This window comes from Oncorhynchus nerka, linkage group LG9a, assembly GCF_034236695.1.
Source record: "Oncorhynchus nerka isolate Pitt River linkage group LG9a, Oner_Uvic_2.0, whole genome shotgun sequence".
Taxonomy (NCBI): Eukaryota; Metazoa; Chordata; class Actinopteri; order Salmoniformes; family Salmonidae; genus Oncorhynchus; species Oncorhynchus nerka.
The window spans coordinates 55598665-55618839 of record NC_088404.1 but is presented as its reverse complement, the minus strand read 5'-3'; the positions used below and the strand labels follow the sequence as shown (position 1 = coordinate 55618839).

At 42.5% G+C, this 20175-nt stretch overlaps 1 protein-coding gene across 1 annotated transcript in view; it reads right to left on the bottom strand.

The window, feature by feature from the left end:
• The window catches only part of ambra1b (autophagy/beclin-1 regulator 1b), a 56762-nt gene that overhangs the window by 6362 nt on the left and 30225 nt on the right, over nucleotides 1-20175 (bottom strand). The window contains 3 exon segments of the mRNA XM_029668655.2: nucleotides 9894-10025; nucleotides 14187-14380; nucleotides 14633-14740. Coding sequence (XP_029524515.2) covers nucleotides 9894-10025; nucleotides 14187-14380; nucleotides 14633-14740 — 434 coding nt within the window.

Sequence of the window (20175 nt, the reverse complement as noted above, 5' to 3'; positions counted from 1 at the left end):
GCATACTGGACCCTATTCCAACTAAACTACTGAAAGAGCTGCTTCCTGTGCTTGGCCCTCCCCATGTTGAACATAATAAACAGCTCTCTATCCACCGGATGTGTACCAAACTCACTAAAAGTGGCAGTAATAAAGACTCGCCTGAAAAAGCCAAACCTTGACCCAGAAAATATTAAAAGGCTGTTGCGCAGCAACTCACTGCCTTCCTGAAGACAAACAATGTATCAGTCTGGTTTTAGACCCCATCATAGCACAGACTGCACTTGTGAAGGTGGTAAATGACCTTTTATTGGCATCAGACCATGTTAACTTTCACTGCTATGTGGATGACACACAGCTGTACATTTCAATTAAACATGGTGAAGCCCCAAAATTGACCTCGCTAGAAGCATTTGTTTCAGACATAAGGAAGTGGATGGCTGCAAACTTTCTACTTTTAAACTCGGACAAAACAGAGATGCTTGTTCTAGGTCCCAAGAAACAAAGAGATCTTCTGTTGAATCTGACAATTAATCTTAATGGTTGTACAGTCATCTCAAATAAAACTGTGAAGGACCTCTGTGTTACTCTGGACCCTGATCTCTCTTTTGAAGAACATATCAAGACTGTTTCAAGGACAGCTTTTCCCCATCTACATAACATTGCAAAAATCAGAAACTTTCTGTCCAAAAATGATGCAGAAAAATTAATCCATGCTTTTGTCACTTCTAGGTTAGACTACTGCAATGCTCTACTTTCCGGCTACCCGGATAAAGCACTAAATAAACTTCAGTTAGTGCTAAATACGTCTGACTAGAACCTAAAAATTTGATCATATTACTCCAGTGCTAGCCTCCCTACACTGGCTTTCTGTCAAGGCAAGGGCTGATTTCAAGGTTTTACTGCTAACCTACAAAGCATTACATGGGCTTGCTCCTACCTATCTCTCTGATTAAATCCTGCTGTACATACCTACACGTACGCTACGGTCACAAGACACAGGCCTCCTAATTGTCCCTAGAATTTCTAAGCAAACAGCTGGAGGCAGGGCTTTCTCCTATAGAGCTCAATTTTTATGGAATGGTCTGCCTACCCATGTGAGAGACGCAAACTCGGTCTCAACCTTTAAGTCTTTACTGAAGACTCATCTCTTCAGTGGGTCATATGATTGAGTGTAGTCTGGCCCAGGAGTATGAAGGTCAACGGAAAGGCTCTGGAGCAATGAACCGCCCTTGCTGTCTCTGCCTAGCCGGTTCCCCTCTTTCCACTGGGATTCTCTGCCTCTAACCCTATTACAGGGGCTGAGTCACTGGCTTAATGGGGCTCTCTCATACCGTCCCTAGGAGGGGTGTGTCACTGATGTGATCTTCCTGTCTGGGTGGGCGCCCCCCCCCTTGGGTTGTGCCGTGGCGGAGATCTTTGTGGGCTATACTCGGCCTAGTCTCAGGATGTAAGTTGGTGGTTGAAGATATCCCTCTAGTGGTGTGGGGGCTGTGCTTTGGCAAAGTGGGTGGGGTTATATCCTTCCTGTTTGGCCCTGTCCGGGGGTGTCATCGGATGGGGCCACAGTGTCTCCTGACCCCTCCTGTCTCAGCCTCCAGTATTTATGCTGCAGTAGTTTGTGTCGGGGGGCTAGGGTCAGTTTGTTATATCTGGAGTACTTCTCCTGTCCTATCCGGTGTCCTGTGTGAATTTAAGTATGCTCTCTCTAATTCTCTCTTTCTTTCTCTCTCTCGGGAGGACCTGAGCCCTAGGACCATGCCTCAGGACTACCTGACATGATGACTCCTTGCTGTCCCCAGTCCACCTGGCCGTGCTGCTGCTCCAGTTTCAACTGTTCTGCCTGTGAATATTATTATTTGACCATGCTGATAATTTATGAACATCTTGGCCATGTTCTGTTATAATCTCCACCCGGCACAGCCAGAAGAGGACTGGCCACCCCACATAGCCTGGTTTCTCTCTAGGTTTCTTCCTAGGTTTTGGCCTTTCTAGGGAGTTTTTCCTAGCCACCGTGCTTCTACACCCGCATTGCTTGCTGTTTGGGGTTTTAGGCTGGGTTATTTGGGATATTTGGGAGATGATTTCCTTTTCAAATAACTTAAAGTGAGAGGTTGTAATCTGAATAAAGGGCAAATGGCCTTTCTTGAACATAGGGTTAGACATTCTTACTAATTTGCTAGAGAACCAGTTCATATTTAAGTATACATTTTGTATGACTGAAGCATTTAGTGAGAGATCTAATGCTTTTACAGTTAATCATTTCTGCCCTCCGAATTCATATTCATTATATAAATAGGCCTGTTGAATTTTTGTGGCCGTTCCAAATCAAATATAATATTTTTTTCTAAATTGAAACGGTTTGCTAGGTATAGGCAAAACCATAAGCAAATAGGTAAACTGGGATATGACTAAAGAGTTAATCAAGTATTTCCCTTTCCATGGTAGTAAGATCTCATGTATTTCTATTGAAATGTATTGGAGTGACATCATCTCTCTCTTTCGGGATATGTATACCGAGTATGTCCACATCCCAATCAGAAAATGTTATTGGTAAACTACACAGTAATGTAAAAGTTGTATTTTTTTGTGATCCAATACATAATATAGTAAGTACACTTCTCATAATTTGGTTGTAATCCAGAGAGTTTAGAAAAATTATTTTGATCCTCTATGAGGCTGTGGAGGGATCCAAAAAATGAATCAGCGTACAATGACACCTTTGTTTTTAAGCCCAGTCTTTCTATTCCCTTGATATTGTTGGATCTGATAACATTTCGATGGCCATAATAAATAGATATGCCAATAGTAGACAACCTTGTTTTACTCAAAACAGTTTAATACTTTGAGAAGTAGCCAGTAATTATACCTAGGGTTACTGTACATGATCTTAACCCATTTTAGAAGATATTCTAAAATCTTTTAGAAGATATTCTCCAAAATTGAAATGTTTACATACACTAAGTTGACTGTGCCTTTAAACAGCTTGGAAATTCCAGTATGAGTCTTTCTATCTATCTGCAGTCGTACTTCATCAAAAGCCTTGGAGTCAACTATGAATAGCAGGTCTGGTTTCCCAGATTTTGCATAGTGTTCTATTGTTTCCAGTACTTGCCATATTATCACCCATGTATTGTCCATGTAAAAAACCTGTCTGATTAGAATGAATAATGTCCGACATTACCTTTTTAATTCTATGCGCTATACATTTTGCATCACAACACTGAAGGGTAAGGAGCCTCCAATTTTTTTTTAAATGGACAGGATCTTTATATATCCCACTTGTATCCTGTTTCAGTAATAATGAAATCAGACCTTGTTGAGTGTATGATAATCTACCATTTACATAAGTGGTTAAAACATGCTAATAACAGTCCTCTGAGTATATCAAAAAAGGTTTGGTATACCTCAACTGGTATGCCATTCAGCCCTGGAGTTTTCCCGGACTTAAAGGCTTTAATTGCATCTAGAAGTTCCTCCTCTGTAATTTGGCCTTGGTCTTTCTGTATGGCTGTTAACTTTACATTATTAATATGAAAACAAATCCATACAATTAGCTTCGGTTAGAGGAGATGGAGGAGAAACAAAAACATATGCTTAAAGTACTTTGCTTCCTCTTTCAAAATATACATTTGGTGAACCGTGGGTGGCTCCATCATTTGTAACAAGTTTCAGTAAATTATTTTTGGCAGCATTTCTATGTTAAAGATCAAACAATAATTTGGTGCACCTTTCCCCATATTCTATCAGGTTTGCTTTATTATTATTATAATATATTACACTTTGTTGAATAAGTTCCACCATTTCTTTTTCCTCTAACCTATTCTGAGCCTTTTTATTACTATCCGTTTTGTTCGACCTTCTATTTCCATTGTTAATATAGACTCCTTTATAGGCTCCTTTGGCCTAAATTGCTTTAGTTTTAGGGACGAGTACTGAATTGCATGGCCTCTAAAAACACATTTTAAAGTGTCCCATACAATAAGCGGATTTGCTGTACCTATGTTCGATTTTTTTAAATTTAGAAATACCTCTGTCCTAGTTAAAAAGAAGTTATCATCCAATAAGCTTTAATTACATTTCCAATATCCTCGCCCACGTGGAAATGTAGTCATGTATATGCCAATTATCGGATGGTCCGACCGCATTCTATCCCCTATCAACACTAACTTTTGGTGCCAACGAGAATGACATAAGAAAGTAGTCTAGACGACTAGCTGTATTGAGCCTCCGCCATGTATATCTCACTAGGTCAGGATATTTAAGCCTCCATATATCCACTAGTTCCAATATATCCATGACATTCATGATATCCTTAAGTGCCTCAGGGTGATAGTTTGTAGTGCGATTTCCTTTACGGTCCATTGAGGTATTTAAAACAGTATTATAATAAAAGTCTTGTATTTCTTGCAGGGTTGATCTTTTATTATATATTTTTTCAAAGAAGCGTGTGGATCATCAATATTTGGTCCATAAAGGTTAATGGGCCATCTCTGTTTATGGTCCAATAACATATTTAAATCATCCATCTTACAGAGGATTGCAAAAGTATTCACCCCCCTTGGCATTTTTCCTATTTTGTTGTCTTACAACCTGGAATTAAAATAGAGGGGGGGGGGTTGAATAATTTGATTTACACATGTCTACCACTTTGAAGATGCAAAATATTTTTTATTGTGAAACAAACAAGAAATAAGACCAAAAAAACGGAAAACTTGAGCATGCATAACTATTCACCCTCCCAAAGTCAATACGCTTGGGATATGTCTCTATAAGCTTGGCACATCTAGCCACGGGGATTTTTGCCCATTCTTCAAGGCAAAACTGCTCCATCTCCTTCAAGTTAGATGGGTTCTGCTGGTGTACAGAAATATTTAAGTCATACCACAGATTCTCAATTGGATTGAGGTCTGGGCTTTGACTAGGCCATTCCAAGACAGTTAAATGTTTCTTTCCCCTTAAACCACTTGAGAGTTGCTTTAGCAGTATGCTTAGGGTCATTGTCCTGCTGGAAGGTGAACCCCCATCCCAGTCTCAAATCTCTGGAAGACTGAAACAGGTTTCCCCTCAAGAATATCACTGTATTTAGAGCCATCCATCATTCCTTCAATTCTGACCAGTTTCCCAGTCCCTGCCGATGGGAAAAACATCCCCATGATGCTGCCACCACGCTTCACTGTGTTTTCGGGTTAATGAGAAGAGTTGTGTTTGTGCCATATAGTGTTTTCCTTGATAGCCAAAAAGCTCAATTTTAGTCTCATCTGACCAGAGTACCTTTTTCCATATGTTTGGGAATTCTCCCACATGCCTTTTGGCGAACACCAAACGTATTTGCTCATTTTTTTCTGGCCACTCTTCTGTAAAGCCCAGCTCTTTGGAGTGTACAGCTTAAAGTGGTCCTATGGACAGATACTCCAATCTCCGCTGTGGAGCTTTGCCGCTCCTTCAGGGTCATCTTTGGTCTCTTTGTTGTCTCTCTGATTAATGCCCTCCTTGCCTGGTCCCTGAGTTTTGGTGGGCGGCCCTCTCTTGGCAGGTTTGTTGTGGTGCCATATTCTTTCCATTTTGTTCCTGACCTGTTTGGAGAGCTCCTTGGTCTTCATGGTGCCCCGTGCTTAGTGGTGTTGTAGACTCTGGGACCTTTCAGAACAGGTGTATATGTACACTGAGATCATGTAACAGATCATGTGACACTTAAATAAAGTCCACCTGTGTGCAATCTAACTAATTATGTGACTTCCGAAGGTAATTGGTTGCACCAGATCTTATTTAGGGGCTTCGTAGCAAAGGGGGTACATACATATGCACGCACCACTTTTCCGTTTTTATAATTCTTTGAAGTAATTTTTTAAATTTCACCTCACCAATTTGGACTATTTTGTGTATGTCCATTACATGAAATCCAAATAAAAATTGGGGGAAAAACAGCAAAGCGGGATGAATACTTTTGCAAAGCACTACCATAAGGATCGGTTTGGACAATTTGCACATTCGAATCAAAATGACTTAATTAATTGAGTTTCTTTGCCCATGGGGGAAGTATATTTTACCCCCCAGTCCACACAACTTCATCTAAAATTGTTGAATTAGTTTCCTGTAAACAATAGATATTATTTTCCTTCTCTTTGAGCCAGGGAAATATTGTTAGTCTTTTCTGTTAAGCCGTTACAATTATTTATTTATTATTATTTAAAAAACGGTTTTACCCATTTTTCTCCCCAATTCCGTGGTATCCAATTGGTTGTTACAGCCTTGTCCCGTCGCTGCAACTCCCGTACGGACTCGGGAGAGGCGAAGATCGATAGCCGCGCGTCTCCGAAACACGACCCAGCCAAGCCGCACTGCTTCTTGACACAATGCCCGCTCAACCCGGAAGCCAGCCGCACCAATGTGTCTGAGGAAACACCGTACACCTGGCGACCGTGTCAGCGTGCATGCACCTGGCCCACCACAGGAGTCGCTAGAGCACGATGGGACAAGGACATCCCGGCTGGCCAAGCCCTCCCCTTACAATGCTGGGCCAATTGTGCGCCGCCCCATGGGTTTCCCGGTCGCGGCCGGCTGCGACAGAGCCTGGATTTGAACCAGGATCTCTAACGGCACAGCTAGTGCGTTAGACCACTGTGCCACTCAGGAGGCCCAAACCATTACAACTGGCTATACTTATTTCACCATAATGAGATGCGAGTTCCAAATCTATCACAATATATGTTAGTAAATTTACCATTAAAAAGTACCATAGTGATTGAGTGTCCATATAGCTGTACCATGATATTTGCATTGCTACTAAGTAACCCTCCAATTGTTCTCCAGTATTCCATCCGCTAAAGCCCCTCCCCATCCCAAGTTGGGTTGTCATCCCAATGACCGGCAGACCAACCCGTTCACCCAGATCCCTAGGCCCCGTGAGAGGCCAGGACCCATCCTTCGAAAAGAGCACAGAACAGAAGCAGATCAACCGCTAAAAGTATTTCAAATTTTCTCACCTCAATTTGCTTTATGAATAGCTATTAAAAATATAGTCAAATATCTTAATTTACGTCATTAACAATTAATATGCGTAATAATATCGGCAGTTCGTGCAAATGATTGTTACCTCTAACCAGGATTGCCATTGCATTACATTTTTGTCAAGCAATTATTATTTTACAGGGATGCAAACTGGCGAGGGCCCAAAAAGGTGACTTTTTTGCACTGAAACATGCACTGAAACTTTACATTTCTTTAAAGAATGTAAAGAAAGCAATCCAATGTTATTTGTTGCCTAGACTTTACTGCAAATGACACAAGCCTTGAGAAAAAAAAACAATACACTAATATTGCAGGTAGCCATGACAACATTTATAATAAAAACGCTTGTGACCACACACGCATCTAAATATTGCACTTGGGAAAAAAACATCAGAGTAGAAATAGAATGAAACAAACAGGCATTCTATTTTTGCTTTATTATCGTGGCCAATATAGTAGACATCGATCAAGTGCACAAGGCTACATGTGTGCAAAAATAACATTCACTGTGTAAAAATATTGAATCATCTCCCCTCACTCGCACAAGTGTTAATGTCAAGTTCAACACAACAAAAGCAGTATATTTGGGCTACACTGCACATTGACACTGACTGTGATTCCGGCGCCGACAGAGATGGCCGCCTCGCTTCGCGTTCCTAGGAAACTATGCAGTTTTTTGTTTTTTTACGTGTTATTTCTTACATTAGTACCCCAGGTCATCTTAGGTTTCAATACATACAGTCGAGAAGAACTACTGAATATAAGATCAGCGTCAACTCACCATCAGTACGACCAAGAATATGATTTTCGCGACGCTGATCCTGTGTTCTGCCTTTCAACCAGGACAACGGAATGGATCCCAGCCGGCGACCCCCCAAAAAAACGACTCCGTAAAAGAGGGAAACGAGGCGGTCTTCTGGTCAGACTCCGGAGACGGATTTGATTTGATTATTACATTGTACACTTTCTGCCTGTGGACATCTGTTCTACAATGTGCCAGCAGAGCATGATACCCTTTGTTGGCATAATTGGTCTCTTTGAGGCAGAGAGAACACCTGGCATATCCCTTTTTATTCATCGTAGGTTCTTTCTCCATTATCGCAGCTCTTTTGTCACTCATTTCAAGGCTCTCCTTCAACTCCTTTATATCCTTACTGACTAATTCAAGTATGCCCAGTTTGTCATCTATCAACTTTAACAGATCGCTTTACACACTTACCAGAACCAGTGGTGAAAAGCTTAAATGGTTTGTGTTTTTTTGGAGATTGAGTCTCCACGCCATGTTTGATTGTGTGTTGCTTGTTTTCGTAATTTTTGTCGATACATTTCTCTAGCCTTCTGATTAGTTTTGTGTTATTATCCAGATTAAATGTGAGTATATGAAGTGCTAATATTTGCTAATATTTAAGTCCAACTTACTGATATTGAATATTACGTACTTATCTTAAGGCGACTTGCATCGCTGTGTTCAGTACGCCATCTGATACTATTGTATTTGTTGCACGAGCAGTAACACCATGGTCTGATGTTTCCTCCTTGCTTGGCAGAGAGCTCAGAAAATATCCAAATTGCGAACCCACGACCCAAATGTATCACGTAAAAAAAAGGTATATGCCATATCTCACAATCGATTGGGCTCCCCGAATTAGTCTATTATTTTCAGAGTTGCACTATTCCACAAAGTTCTGACTAGCACTCAGTGAGTGAGGGGGGGGGGGGTTTAGGAACTTTGACCCATTCAAAATTTGCCGTTATTCCCCATTTACATCAAATTAACACCCCATCATGCTTAGGGTCATGTATAAAATCCCAGTTGCACATTATTTTGGCTACCTTGGCTAGAACAGATCTCAGTGAAAGAGGGGTCTCGAAGAAGCATAGGGGGTTTAAAAGGGTGTGTGTCTCAGTCACTAGATCTCAACCCTATTGAACACTAATGGGAGATTCTGGAGCAGCACCTGAGAGTGTTTTCCACCACCATCAACAAAACACCAAATTATGATATTAGTGGAAGAACAGTGCTGCATCCCCCCCAATAGAGTTCCAGACACTTGCAAACTCTATGCTAAGGTGCACTGAAGCTGTTCTGGGGGCTCGTGACTGCCCAACGCCCTATAAAGACACTATATTGGCGTGTCATTTATTTTGGCAGTTACCTGTGATGGATTCTGGGTACTAACTCCTAAACTCGGGATAGGGTTAATTATCAGGTATCCTATTGAAATATTGGGTGCTTGGGTTTAGAGGGTCTACACCAGAAGTTAATGGTTATCTGTAGGAGGAGGGTATATAGTGTGTGCAATTAAGCTTGAAATGTACTGAGTGTAGGGAAAGTGATCACACGTGGCAGGCATTGATAAGAGATCAGGTCAGGTTATAAGGGAGAAATCAAACTTTATGGCCCGTTTCACTTAGTGTCCTGCCTAGCAGTAAAGACAAAATGTTTGTTCAGATGTGTAAAAGGAGACTCAGCCTTGGAGGAAGGGTTAAATATCAGTGCTTGTGTGAAAAGGTTGAGTTTTTACTCTGGGAATTAGAACCTAACGCCTGTGTCTTTCACGGATTCTCTCCTCTGCAAAACAGACAGTTGAAACAGCCCTTCCTGACCATGTGCCATCATTACAGCCATATAAAAACTAGAGGGCCTTTGCACCCCGCCTGGAGATCATTGTAGGGGAAAACATGCTGTAAAACCATATAGAAGGTACAATAAGAGGCATTATGACAGGGTTGGAGTCAATTCCATTTCAATTCAGGAAATACACTGCAATTACAATTCCTTATGCTTTTCAATGAGTAACATTTCGAATTGGGTTTACTTTCTGAATTGGCTGGAATTGACCCCAACCCTGCTTTATGGCATTATAAAAAGTGAGGTTAGTAGGTGGGACTGGGAGGATTACCGGTATTAGCGGTAGAGGTGCCGGCTTCTGTTGAGGCGTCCCCCAGGGTACTGTCCTCGATCTGGCTGGTTTGTGGCTGCTCGAGGCTCCCTTTGGCCTCGCGGCTCGTGGACGGGAGCTCTTGACGGACTTCTGAGATAGTGAGAGAGAAAACATTGATACATTTACATTTCCTCAAAAAAACTGCAACACTAAACTGCACAGTAAGTTAGATGAGACATACATTGGTTGAAGGTTAATATCTGTGTTAAATACAAAATAATACTTTACAGCTGACTCTTAATTGAATGTAAATGGGTCTTTGAGAACGATCTGATTGGATCTCAGTGTTTCTTTGTCACACAGGGAGCCAATGAGAAGTCGGCGGCAGGTGGCCTAGCGGTTAGAACATTGAGCCAGTAACCGAAAGGTTGCTAGTTCGAATCCCTAAGCCGACAAGGTGAAAAATCTGCCGATGTGCCCTGGAGCAAGGCACCCTTATTGCTCCAGGGTTCCTGTTGGGTGTATCTGAGGGAGATGGGAAATGCAAAACAAACATTCCATACATGTGTATAATACACACTTGAAACAGAACAAATATAGGCACCCACCAAATTATTATTATTAGAGCCTGACCGATATATTTTTGGGTCCGATACAGACTACGGAGAAAGTCAGAGTTCTAATTTAGCTAGCTAGCTACTCATCTCATCATGGATGATCGACTGTTTTGCTTTTTGCAGATTGCATATTTCAGAAAATAAACAAAATAACCCCACTAGCTAACATAATAGGCCCAGACAGTAACATATATATTTTTGTATCAAGGACGAGTGTTCACTTTGGCAGCTGTCCAGTGTTAACACACAAGTAGAACATAATGCTAGCTAGCTAAGCTAACTGCCTTGCTGGCTAGATAACTAAGCTCACTACCCTGCTGCTGGCTTGCTCGTCATCTAACGTTAATAACTATGTGAGAATGTGATGAGGACATGGCTGCTTGCTTGGAGAAGCGTACTTCTGATTATTTACTTATTCAAATGCACTGCCTGTGGCAAGCTACTCACCGTCAAACCACCAGGCATACTCTCGCTCACGTTGCGACATAAGGTTGAATGATATTCAGGCAACGATTTAATTTTTTTTTTTTTAATTACTGCAAACGGGCAGATTTATTTTGTTGAACCCTTATTTTACCAGGTAAGTTGACTGAGAACACATTCTCATTTACAGCAAAGACTTGGGGAATAGTTACAGGGGAGAGGGGGGATGAATGAGCCAATTGTAAACTGGTAACTACATGCCTAGAATGATCAGAGATCAAATTACAGTCCATTCGGGAAAGTATTTAATTATCCACCCCCATAACGACAAAGCAAAAACAGTATAAAAAAAATTAAATGTCACATTTATATACAGTACCAGTCAAAAGTTGACAAACCTACTTATTCTAGGGTTTCTTAATTTTTTACTATTTTCTACATTGTAGAATAGTGAAGACTTTCAGAACTATGAAATAACATATCGAATCATGTAGTAACCAAAAATGTGTTAAACAAATGAACATACATTTTACATTTGAGATTCTTCAAATAGCCACCCTTTGCCTTGGTGAAAGCGTCGCACACTCTTGGCATTCTCTCAACCACCTTCATGAGGAATGATTTTCCAACTGTCTTAGAGTTCCCGCACATGCTTGACTCCTACTCTGAGTCTCACAAAGACACAGTGTTTGGAAGGAAAAATCTCACATTTAAACTCAGACAAAAAGGATAGATTCCCACCGGTCTAATGTCCATTGCTCGTGTTTCTTGGCCCAAGCAAGTCTCTTGTTATTGGTCTCCTTTAGTAGTGGTTTCTTTGCAGAAATTCAACCATGAAGGCCTCATTCACAAAGTCTCCTCTGAACAGTTGATGTTGAGATGTGTCTGTTACTTGAACTCTGTGAAGCATTTGTTTGGGCTGCAATTTCTGAGGCTGGTAACTCTAATGAACTTATCCGCTGCAGCAGAGATAACTCTGGGTCTTCCTTTCCTGTGGCGGTCCTAATGAGAGACAGTTTCATTATAGGGTTCAATGGTTTTTGTGACTGTGCTTTCAAAGTTCTTGAATTGTTTTGGATTGACAGACTTTCATGTCTTAAAGTAATGATGGATTGTCATTTTCCTTTGCTTATTTGAGCTGTTCTTGCCATAATATGGACTTGGTCTTTTATCAAATAGGGCCATCTTCTGTATACTGCCCCTGCCTTGTCACAACGGATTGGTTCAAATGCATTGAGGAAAGAAATTCCAGAAATTAACAAGGCACACCTGTTAACTGAACTGCATTCCAGGTGACTACCTCGTGAAGCTGGTTGAGAGAATACCAACAGTATGCAAAAGCTGTCATCAAAGCAAAGGGTAGCTATTTGAAGAATCTCAATTTATTTAACACTTCTTTGGTTACTACAGGATTCCACATGGGTTATTTCATATTATTGATGTCTTCACTATTATTCTACAATGTAGAAAATAGTAAAAATAAAGAAAAACCCTTGAATGAGTAAGTGTATCCAAACTTTTGACTGGTACTGTAAGTATTCAGACCCTTTACTCAGTACTTTGTTGAAGCACCTTTGACAGCAATTTACAGCCTCGAGTCTTCATGGGTATGACGTGACAAGCTTGGCACACCTGTATTTGGGGATTTTCTCCCATTCTTTTCTGCAGATCCTCAAGTCCTGTCAGGTTGGATGGGGCGTGTTGCGGAACAGCTATTTTCAGGTCTCACCAGAGACAGAGATTTGCTCTGAAGCCACTCCTGCGTTGTCTTGGCTGTGTGCTTAAGGTCGCTGTCCTGTTGGAAGGTGAACCTTCGCCCCCAGTCTGAGGTCCTGAGTGTTCGGGAGCAGGTTTTCATCAAGGATCTCTCTGTACATCTTTCCCTCGATCCTGACTAGTCTCCCAGTCTCTGCCACTGAAAAACATCCTCACAGGATGATGCTGCCACTACCATGCTTCACTGTAGGGAAGATGGCAGTTTTCCTCCAGACATGACACTTGGCATTTGGCCAAAGAGTTCAATCATGGATTCATCAGACCAGAGACTCATGTCTGATGTTCTGATAATCTTCAGGTGCCTTTTGGCAAACTAAGCGGGCTGTCATGTGCCTTCTACTGAGGAGTTGCTTCTATCTGGCCACTCTACCATAAAGGCCGGATTGGTGGAGTGCTGCAGAGATGGTTGTCCTTCTGGAAGGTTCTACCATCTCCACAACTCTGGAGCTCTGTCAGAGTGACCATCTGTTTTTTTTGTCACCAGCTTGACCAAGGCCCTTCTCCCCCCGATTGCTCAGTTTGGCTGGGCAGCCAGCTCTAGGAAGAGTCTCGGTGGTTCAAAACTTCTTCCATTTAAGAATGATGGAGGCCACTGTGTTCTTGGGGACCTTCAATGCTGCAGACACATTTTGGTACCCTTCCCCCAGATCTGTGCCTTAACACAATCCTGCCTTGGAGCTCTACAGACAATTCCTTTGACCTCATGGCTTGGTTTTTGCTCTGACATGCACTGTCAACTGTGGGACCTTATATAGACAGGTGTGTGTGCCTTTCCAAATAATGTCAAATCAATTGAATTTACCACAGGTGGACTCCAATCAAGTTGTAGAAACATCAAGGATGATCAATGGAAACAGGATATGCCTGAGCTCAATTTCAAGTCTCATAGCAAAAGGGGCTGAATACTTATGTAAACAAGGCATATGTATTTTTAATACATTTGCAAAGATATCTAAAAACCTGTTTTCAATGTCATTATGTAGTATTGTGTGTAGATTGATGAGGAACTACATTTTGGATTAAGGCTGTAACGTAACAAAATTAGGAAAAAGGCAATGGGTCTGAATACTTTCCGAATGCACTGTATTTGTTCATTCTAGGTATATAATATTGACGCTTTATCTGTGGAAAGAAGACATACATATACACTGCCGTTCAAAAGTTTGGGGTCACTTAGAAATGTCCTTGTTTTTGAAAGAAATGTCCATTAAAATAACATCAAATTGATCGGGAGTACAGTGTAGAAATTGTTAATGTTGTAAATTACTATTGTAGCTGGAAAAGGCTACACTTTCCAGTCTACACTCTATTTCTGATTAATTGATGTTATTTTAATGGACAAAAGAATGAGCTTTTCTTTTACAAACAAGAACATCTCTAAGTGACCCCACATTTTTGAGCAGGAGTGTATTTCTGGGAAAGGCTAATATCGGCCTACAATATCAGTCAACAGATTTATCGGTCGGGCTCTAATGATTATTTTTATGTCTCCTACCATAAGCAGCAGCGTGGGAGGTGCTGGGCCTGGGGAGGTCCCTCTCTGTCTGCGTCTCGGCGTTCTGCAGCTGGACGATGGGCGTCTGAGTGCCCTGTGAGGTCACAGAGGGGGCGGGGTGTCGGGGCTGGAGGCCAATGGCGTTCATGAGACCCATGTCTCTGTCAAGTCTCCAGCTGGAACGACTGGGGACCCTTAGAGAAGACAAACACCACAGAGAAGATTGGTAAGACATGATTGGCTGGACACTCATAACAGTTATGGGTTGTAAATTCTGGAACCTTCCCCCAAATTCCCCGGCTTTAACATTTGAGGATTTCTGGAAAACCTGGGGATTTGGGATAAGTTTACGAATTTTGCCACAGTTCAGTGCACACAGCGAGCAGGCCAGGGAGAGGGGTAAGAGAAAGGTGTCAACAACTACTTTTGGGTCCTAGATTCCTCACCCTGGTCGATCTGTACTGCGGGTTCTGCTGGTTCCACCACTGCTGTTAACTGTGAATATGGGCTCTGCGCTTGCTTCGGCCGGGCTCTCTCCATCACTACGGTAGAACCTAGAGAACAGACAACATTTATCATCGGCGACGATGTCGTCATAATTGGATCTCTCCATAATGCTTTCACCATCGTTTCCTATGACCTTAAAGAGCTTATGGACATGAATAATGAATCGCCTCTACCATCTGTTATATTGGTGAATGCACAATTGCTGGAAAATAAACTGGACGAGCTCCGTTCGAGACTATCCTATCAATGGGACATTAAGAACTGTAATATACTCTGCTTCTCCGAGTCATGACTGAACAGGGACATGGATAACACAAATCTAGCTGTTTTTTTCCCAATGCATCGCCAGGACAGAACGTCAGAGTCCGCTAAGATCAGGGGTGGTGGGGTCTCTCTAACAACAGCTGGTGCGCAATCTCTAATATATAATCTCTATAATAGGACGTCATGATGTTCTGCTCGCCCAAGTTAGAATCCCCAATGATAAGCTGTAGACCATACTATTTACTAGGGCTGTCCCGGACCAAAAAAAAAAATCTTAGTCAACCTGAAAGTAGTCGCTTTGTTTATAAAAGGTGTAGCCTATTTTTCCATTTATAGACACACCCTGTGTTTTAATAACATCAACTATATATGCATTGAGCTAGTCTGATGCATTCAGCTTACTGTTGGATGAAATAAGACAAATTACTCGAGAGCCAGAGATCAAGATCCCCAGATAGAAAAAAAAAGTCTGGTCCCCCTGATTCTGACATTACTCTCCTGAAGTTGCTGGAAATAGGCTACATGCGGAGTTGGCAAGTTCTCATGTGGAATGCCAATTTATCTTACCATATCTACCATGCTTGCCAATTATGTTTTTCATATACACATTTTATTGAAAGTTTAATTTGATTTATAATAACGTCTTCGTATCTCAAAACCATTGTCATGTGGTTAATCAAAATTCCATCCAATTCTAAATGAATATGATACAAACCTAAAAATGTACAAACCTAACTTCTATTTCCATTGCCAACTATGTAAAAATAGCCTATAAGGCCAACAAATAAAAACATTGCAGCCTGAAGGTAGATATCCTATAAATCAGATTGGCTACGCATGGCCTGTCTGAAATCAATTTAAAACATTGCATCAACTCTTAACTTGGGTCCGGCCTGAAGCTCCTTGCAACATATTCTGGGGCCTCAGCGTTTCCTGCGCCAGTGAGCTTGGGACAGACACAGCTGTAGGCTATTTGCACAAGGGATAACAAGTCATCAGGTAGGCCTATTTTATGACATTTCTACTGGATCAGAGCAAGACATTTTTCCCTTTCACGCTGAGTAGTTATCGAAAGGGAGAGAGCTGGAAAGATTTTTCAAAATCATTGAGAATGACTAACTCAATGTGATGTAAACATTTTTCTTTTTAAACTGTTTGCTTGCCATTTGAGGTGAAGAAAACATCACTTTGAGAAGTTTCACAGCTCATTAGTGATGGCGCATTAACCAATCAGAAAAACTATCAAATCCTCAAAATCAGCACATTTATATTCCTTCCTCAACATTGACAGGAGTACTCGAAAGGAAAGACCATGACTAAATTGACCAAACTTGTAAATGGAATAAAATAAAATAAGACCTTTCACAAGTGTAGCATAGGTTGTGCGCTCTGCAAACAACGTGTCCACTCCGACAATGAGAACAGTACAATATTATTATTCCAACCTGTTGAATGAATTAACAAACATTAACGTAACCAAACAAACATGGTAGATTATAAATTATAGGAATTAACAGTCAAATATACTACTGGTAATATTTACTACATGACCAAAGGAATGTGGACACCTACTCGAACATCTCATTCCGAAATCATAAGCATTAATATGGAGTTGGCCCCCCTTTGCTGCTATAACAGCCTCCACTCTTCTGGTAAGGCTTTCCACTAGATGTTGGAACATTGCCACATGGACTTGCTTCCATTAAGCAACAAGAGCATTAGTGAGGTTGGGCACGGATGTTAGGCAATTAGGCCAGGCTCGCAGTCGGCGTTCCAATTCATCCCAAAGGTGTTCGATGGGTTTGAAATCACACCGATTTCCACCGATGTTCGATGGGTTCTTCCACACCGATTTCGACAAACCATTTCTGTATGGACCTCGCTTTGTGCATGGGGGCATTGTCATGCTGAAACAAGAAAAGGGCCTTCCCCAAACTGTTGCCACAAAGTTGGAAGCACAGAATCATCTATAATGCCAATGTATGCTGTAGAGTTAAGATTTCTCTTCACCCTAACTAGCCCGAACCACTGCTCTAGAGTCCAATGAATGGAGGCGAGCTTTACACCACTCCTGCCGAAGCTTGGCATGGCGATTGTAGGCTTGTGTATGGCTGCTCGTCCATGGAAACCCATTTCAGGAACTCCCGACGAACAGTTCTTGTGCTTACGTTGCTTCCAGAGAAAGTTTGGAACTTGGTAGTGAGTGTTGCAATCAAGGACAGATCATTTTTACGTGCTACGCGCTTCAGCACTCGGCAGTCTCTTTCTGTGAGCTTGTGTGGCCTACCACTTCACAGCTGAGCCGTTGTTGCTCCTAGACGTTTCAACTTCACAATAACAGCACTTACGGTTGACCGGGGAAGTTCTAGCAGGAAGAACTGACTTTTTGGAAAAAGGTGGCATCCTATGACGATGCCATGTTAAAAAGTCACTGAGCTCTTCAGTTAAACATTGGCAGTAGAATGGCCTGTCTATGGAGATTTCATGGTGGTGTGCTCAATTTTAAACACCTGTCTACCAGCATGTCACCTGTGCAACTACAGCAGGAATGGGCAACACCAGTCCTCCGGAGCCTGATTGGTATCACTCTTTTGCCCAAGCACCTGCTAACACACCAGACACCAATAATCAACTAACCATGATCTTCAGTTTACAATACAATTAGTTTCAAATCAGCTGTGGTTGCTAGGGATGGGGAAAAGTATGACATCACTCTGGCCCCCGAGGACTGGAGTTGACCATAGAGGGACAAAAACTATAGATCACCTTTACTTCACACACAAACAAAGCTCTCCCCCACCCTCCATTTGGCAAATCAAACCATAACTTGATCCACCCGATTCCTGCTTACAAAATTTGACGTACCAGTGACGTGCTCACCACAGAATTGGTCCGATGAAGCGGATGCTAAGCTATAGGACTGTTTCACTAGCACAGACTGGAATATGTCCCCGGGATTCATCCAATGGCATTGGAGTTTACCACATCAGTCACCGGCTTCATTAATAAGTGCATAGACGACGTTGTCCCAAAAGTGACCATAAGTACATATCCCAGCCAGAAGCCATGGATTATAGGAAATATCTGCATTGAGCTAAAGGCTGGAGCTGCCTCTTTCAATGCGCAGGATGCTTATATGAAATCCAGCTACGCCCTCCAATTAACCATCAAACAGGCAAAGCGTCAATACAGTACTAAGATGAATCCTACAGTACCGGCTCTGACGCTCGTCAGATGTGGCAGGGCTTGCAAACTATCCTGGATTGCGAAAGGGAAACCCAGCCGAGAGCTGCCCAGTGACGCGAGCCTACCAGACGAGCTAAATGCCTTCTATGTTCACTTTGAGGCAAGCAATACTGAACCATACGTGAGAGCACAAGCTGTTCTGGATGACTATGACCACGCTCACCGTAACCGATGTGAGTAAGACCTTTAAAACATTCACAAGGCCGCAGGGCCAGACTGATTACCAAGACGCGTACTCAAGAGCATGCGCTGACCAGCAGGCAAGTGTCTTCACTGGAATGTTCAACCGCTCTCCGACCCAGTCTGTAATACCTACATGTTTAAAGCAAACTACCAGTTATTGTGCCTAAAACACAAAGGTACCCCGTCTAAATGACTACTGCTCCGTAGCACTCACATTTGCAGCCATGAAATATTTTGAAAGGCTGGTCATGTCTCACAACATCATCATCCCAGAAACCCTGGACCCACTCCCAATTCGCATACCGCCCCAACAGATCCGAACACAACCCCATTCACATCGATGAGTCTATAGTAGAGCAGGTCGAGAGCTTGAAGTTCCTCAGCATCCTCATCACTAAGGATCTATCATGGTCCAAACACACCAACACAGTCATGAAGAGGGCACGAAAACACCTCTTCCTTCTCGGTAAGCTGAAAATATTTGGCAAGGGCCCTTAGATCCTCAAAAGATTGACTAGATGCATTTACCGCTTGGTATGGCAACTGCTCGGCATGCAACCGCAAGGCACTAGAGGGTAGTGCATACGGCCAAGTAGATCACTGGGGCAGAACCCCCTGCCATCCAGGACCTCTATACCAGGCGGTGTCAGAGGAAGGCACAAAAAATTGTCAAAGACTCCAGCCACCCAAGTCATAGTGTGTTCTCTCTTTTACCACATGGCAAGCAGCACCGGAGCGCCAAGTCTGTGACCAAAAAGCACCTGAACAGCTTCTACGCTGAAGCGATAAGACTGCTGAACAGTTAAATGGCTGCCAGGACAATTTATTTATCCATATCCATCCTAATTGTTTTGCACTGATTGCCTTGCACTGGCTCGATACCAGCGTTTCCCAAACTCAGTCATTTGCACCCCAAGGGGGGCACATTTAGTTTTTTGCCCTAACACGACACAGCTGATTCAAATAATCATCAAGCTTTGATTATTTTAATCAGCTGTGTAGTACTACAGCAAAAACAAAAATGTGCACCCCTTGGGGCCCAAATGACAGAGCTTGGGAAGCGCTGCTCTACGCCACACACACACACACTTTACATAGTTCTTTCTGAAAGTTCAGACGCCTCGCTATGAGGTCGAAGGAATTATCCACAGAGCTCCGAGACAGGATTGTGTCGAGGAACAGATCTGGGGAAGGTTACCAAAAAATATGTCTGCAGCATTGAAGGTCCCAAAGAACACAGTGGCCTCCATCATTCTTCAGTAGAAGACATTTGAAACCACCAAGACTCCTAGAACTGGCCGCCCAGCCAAACAGCGCAATATGGGGAGAAGGGCCTTGGTCAGGGAGGTGACCAAGAACCCAATGGTCACTGACAGAGCTCTAGAGTACGTCTGTGGAGATGGGAAAAACTTCCAGAAGGACAACCATCTCTACAGCACTCCACCAATCAGGCCTATATGGTAGAATGGCCAGACGGAAGCCACTCCTCAGTAAAAAGCACATGACAGCCCACTTGGAGTTTGCCAAAAGGCACCTGAAGACTCTCAGACCATGAGAAACAAGATTCTCTGGCCTGCTGAAACCACTCTGTCCTGAATGCCAAGCGTCATGTCTGGAGAGAGCGTGGCATCATCCCTACGGTGAAGCATGGTGGTGGCAGCATCATGCTGTGGGGATGTTTATCAGCGGCAGGGACTGGGAGACTAGTCAGGATCGAGGGAAAGATGAACGGAGCAAAGCACAGAGTGATCCTTGATGAAAACCTGCTCCAGAGCGCTCAGGACCTTAG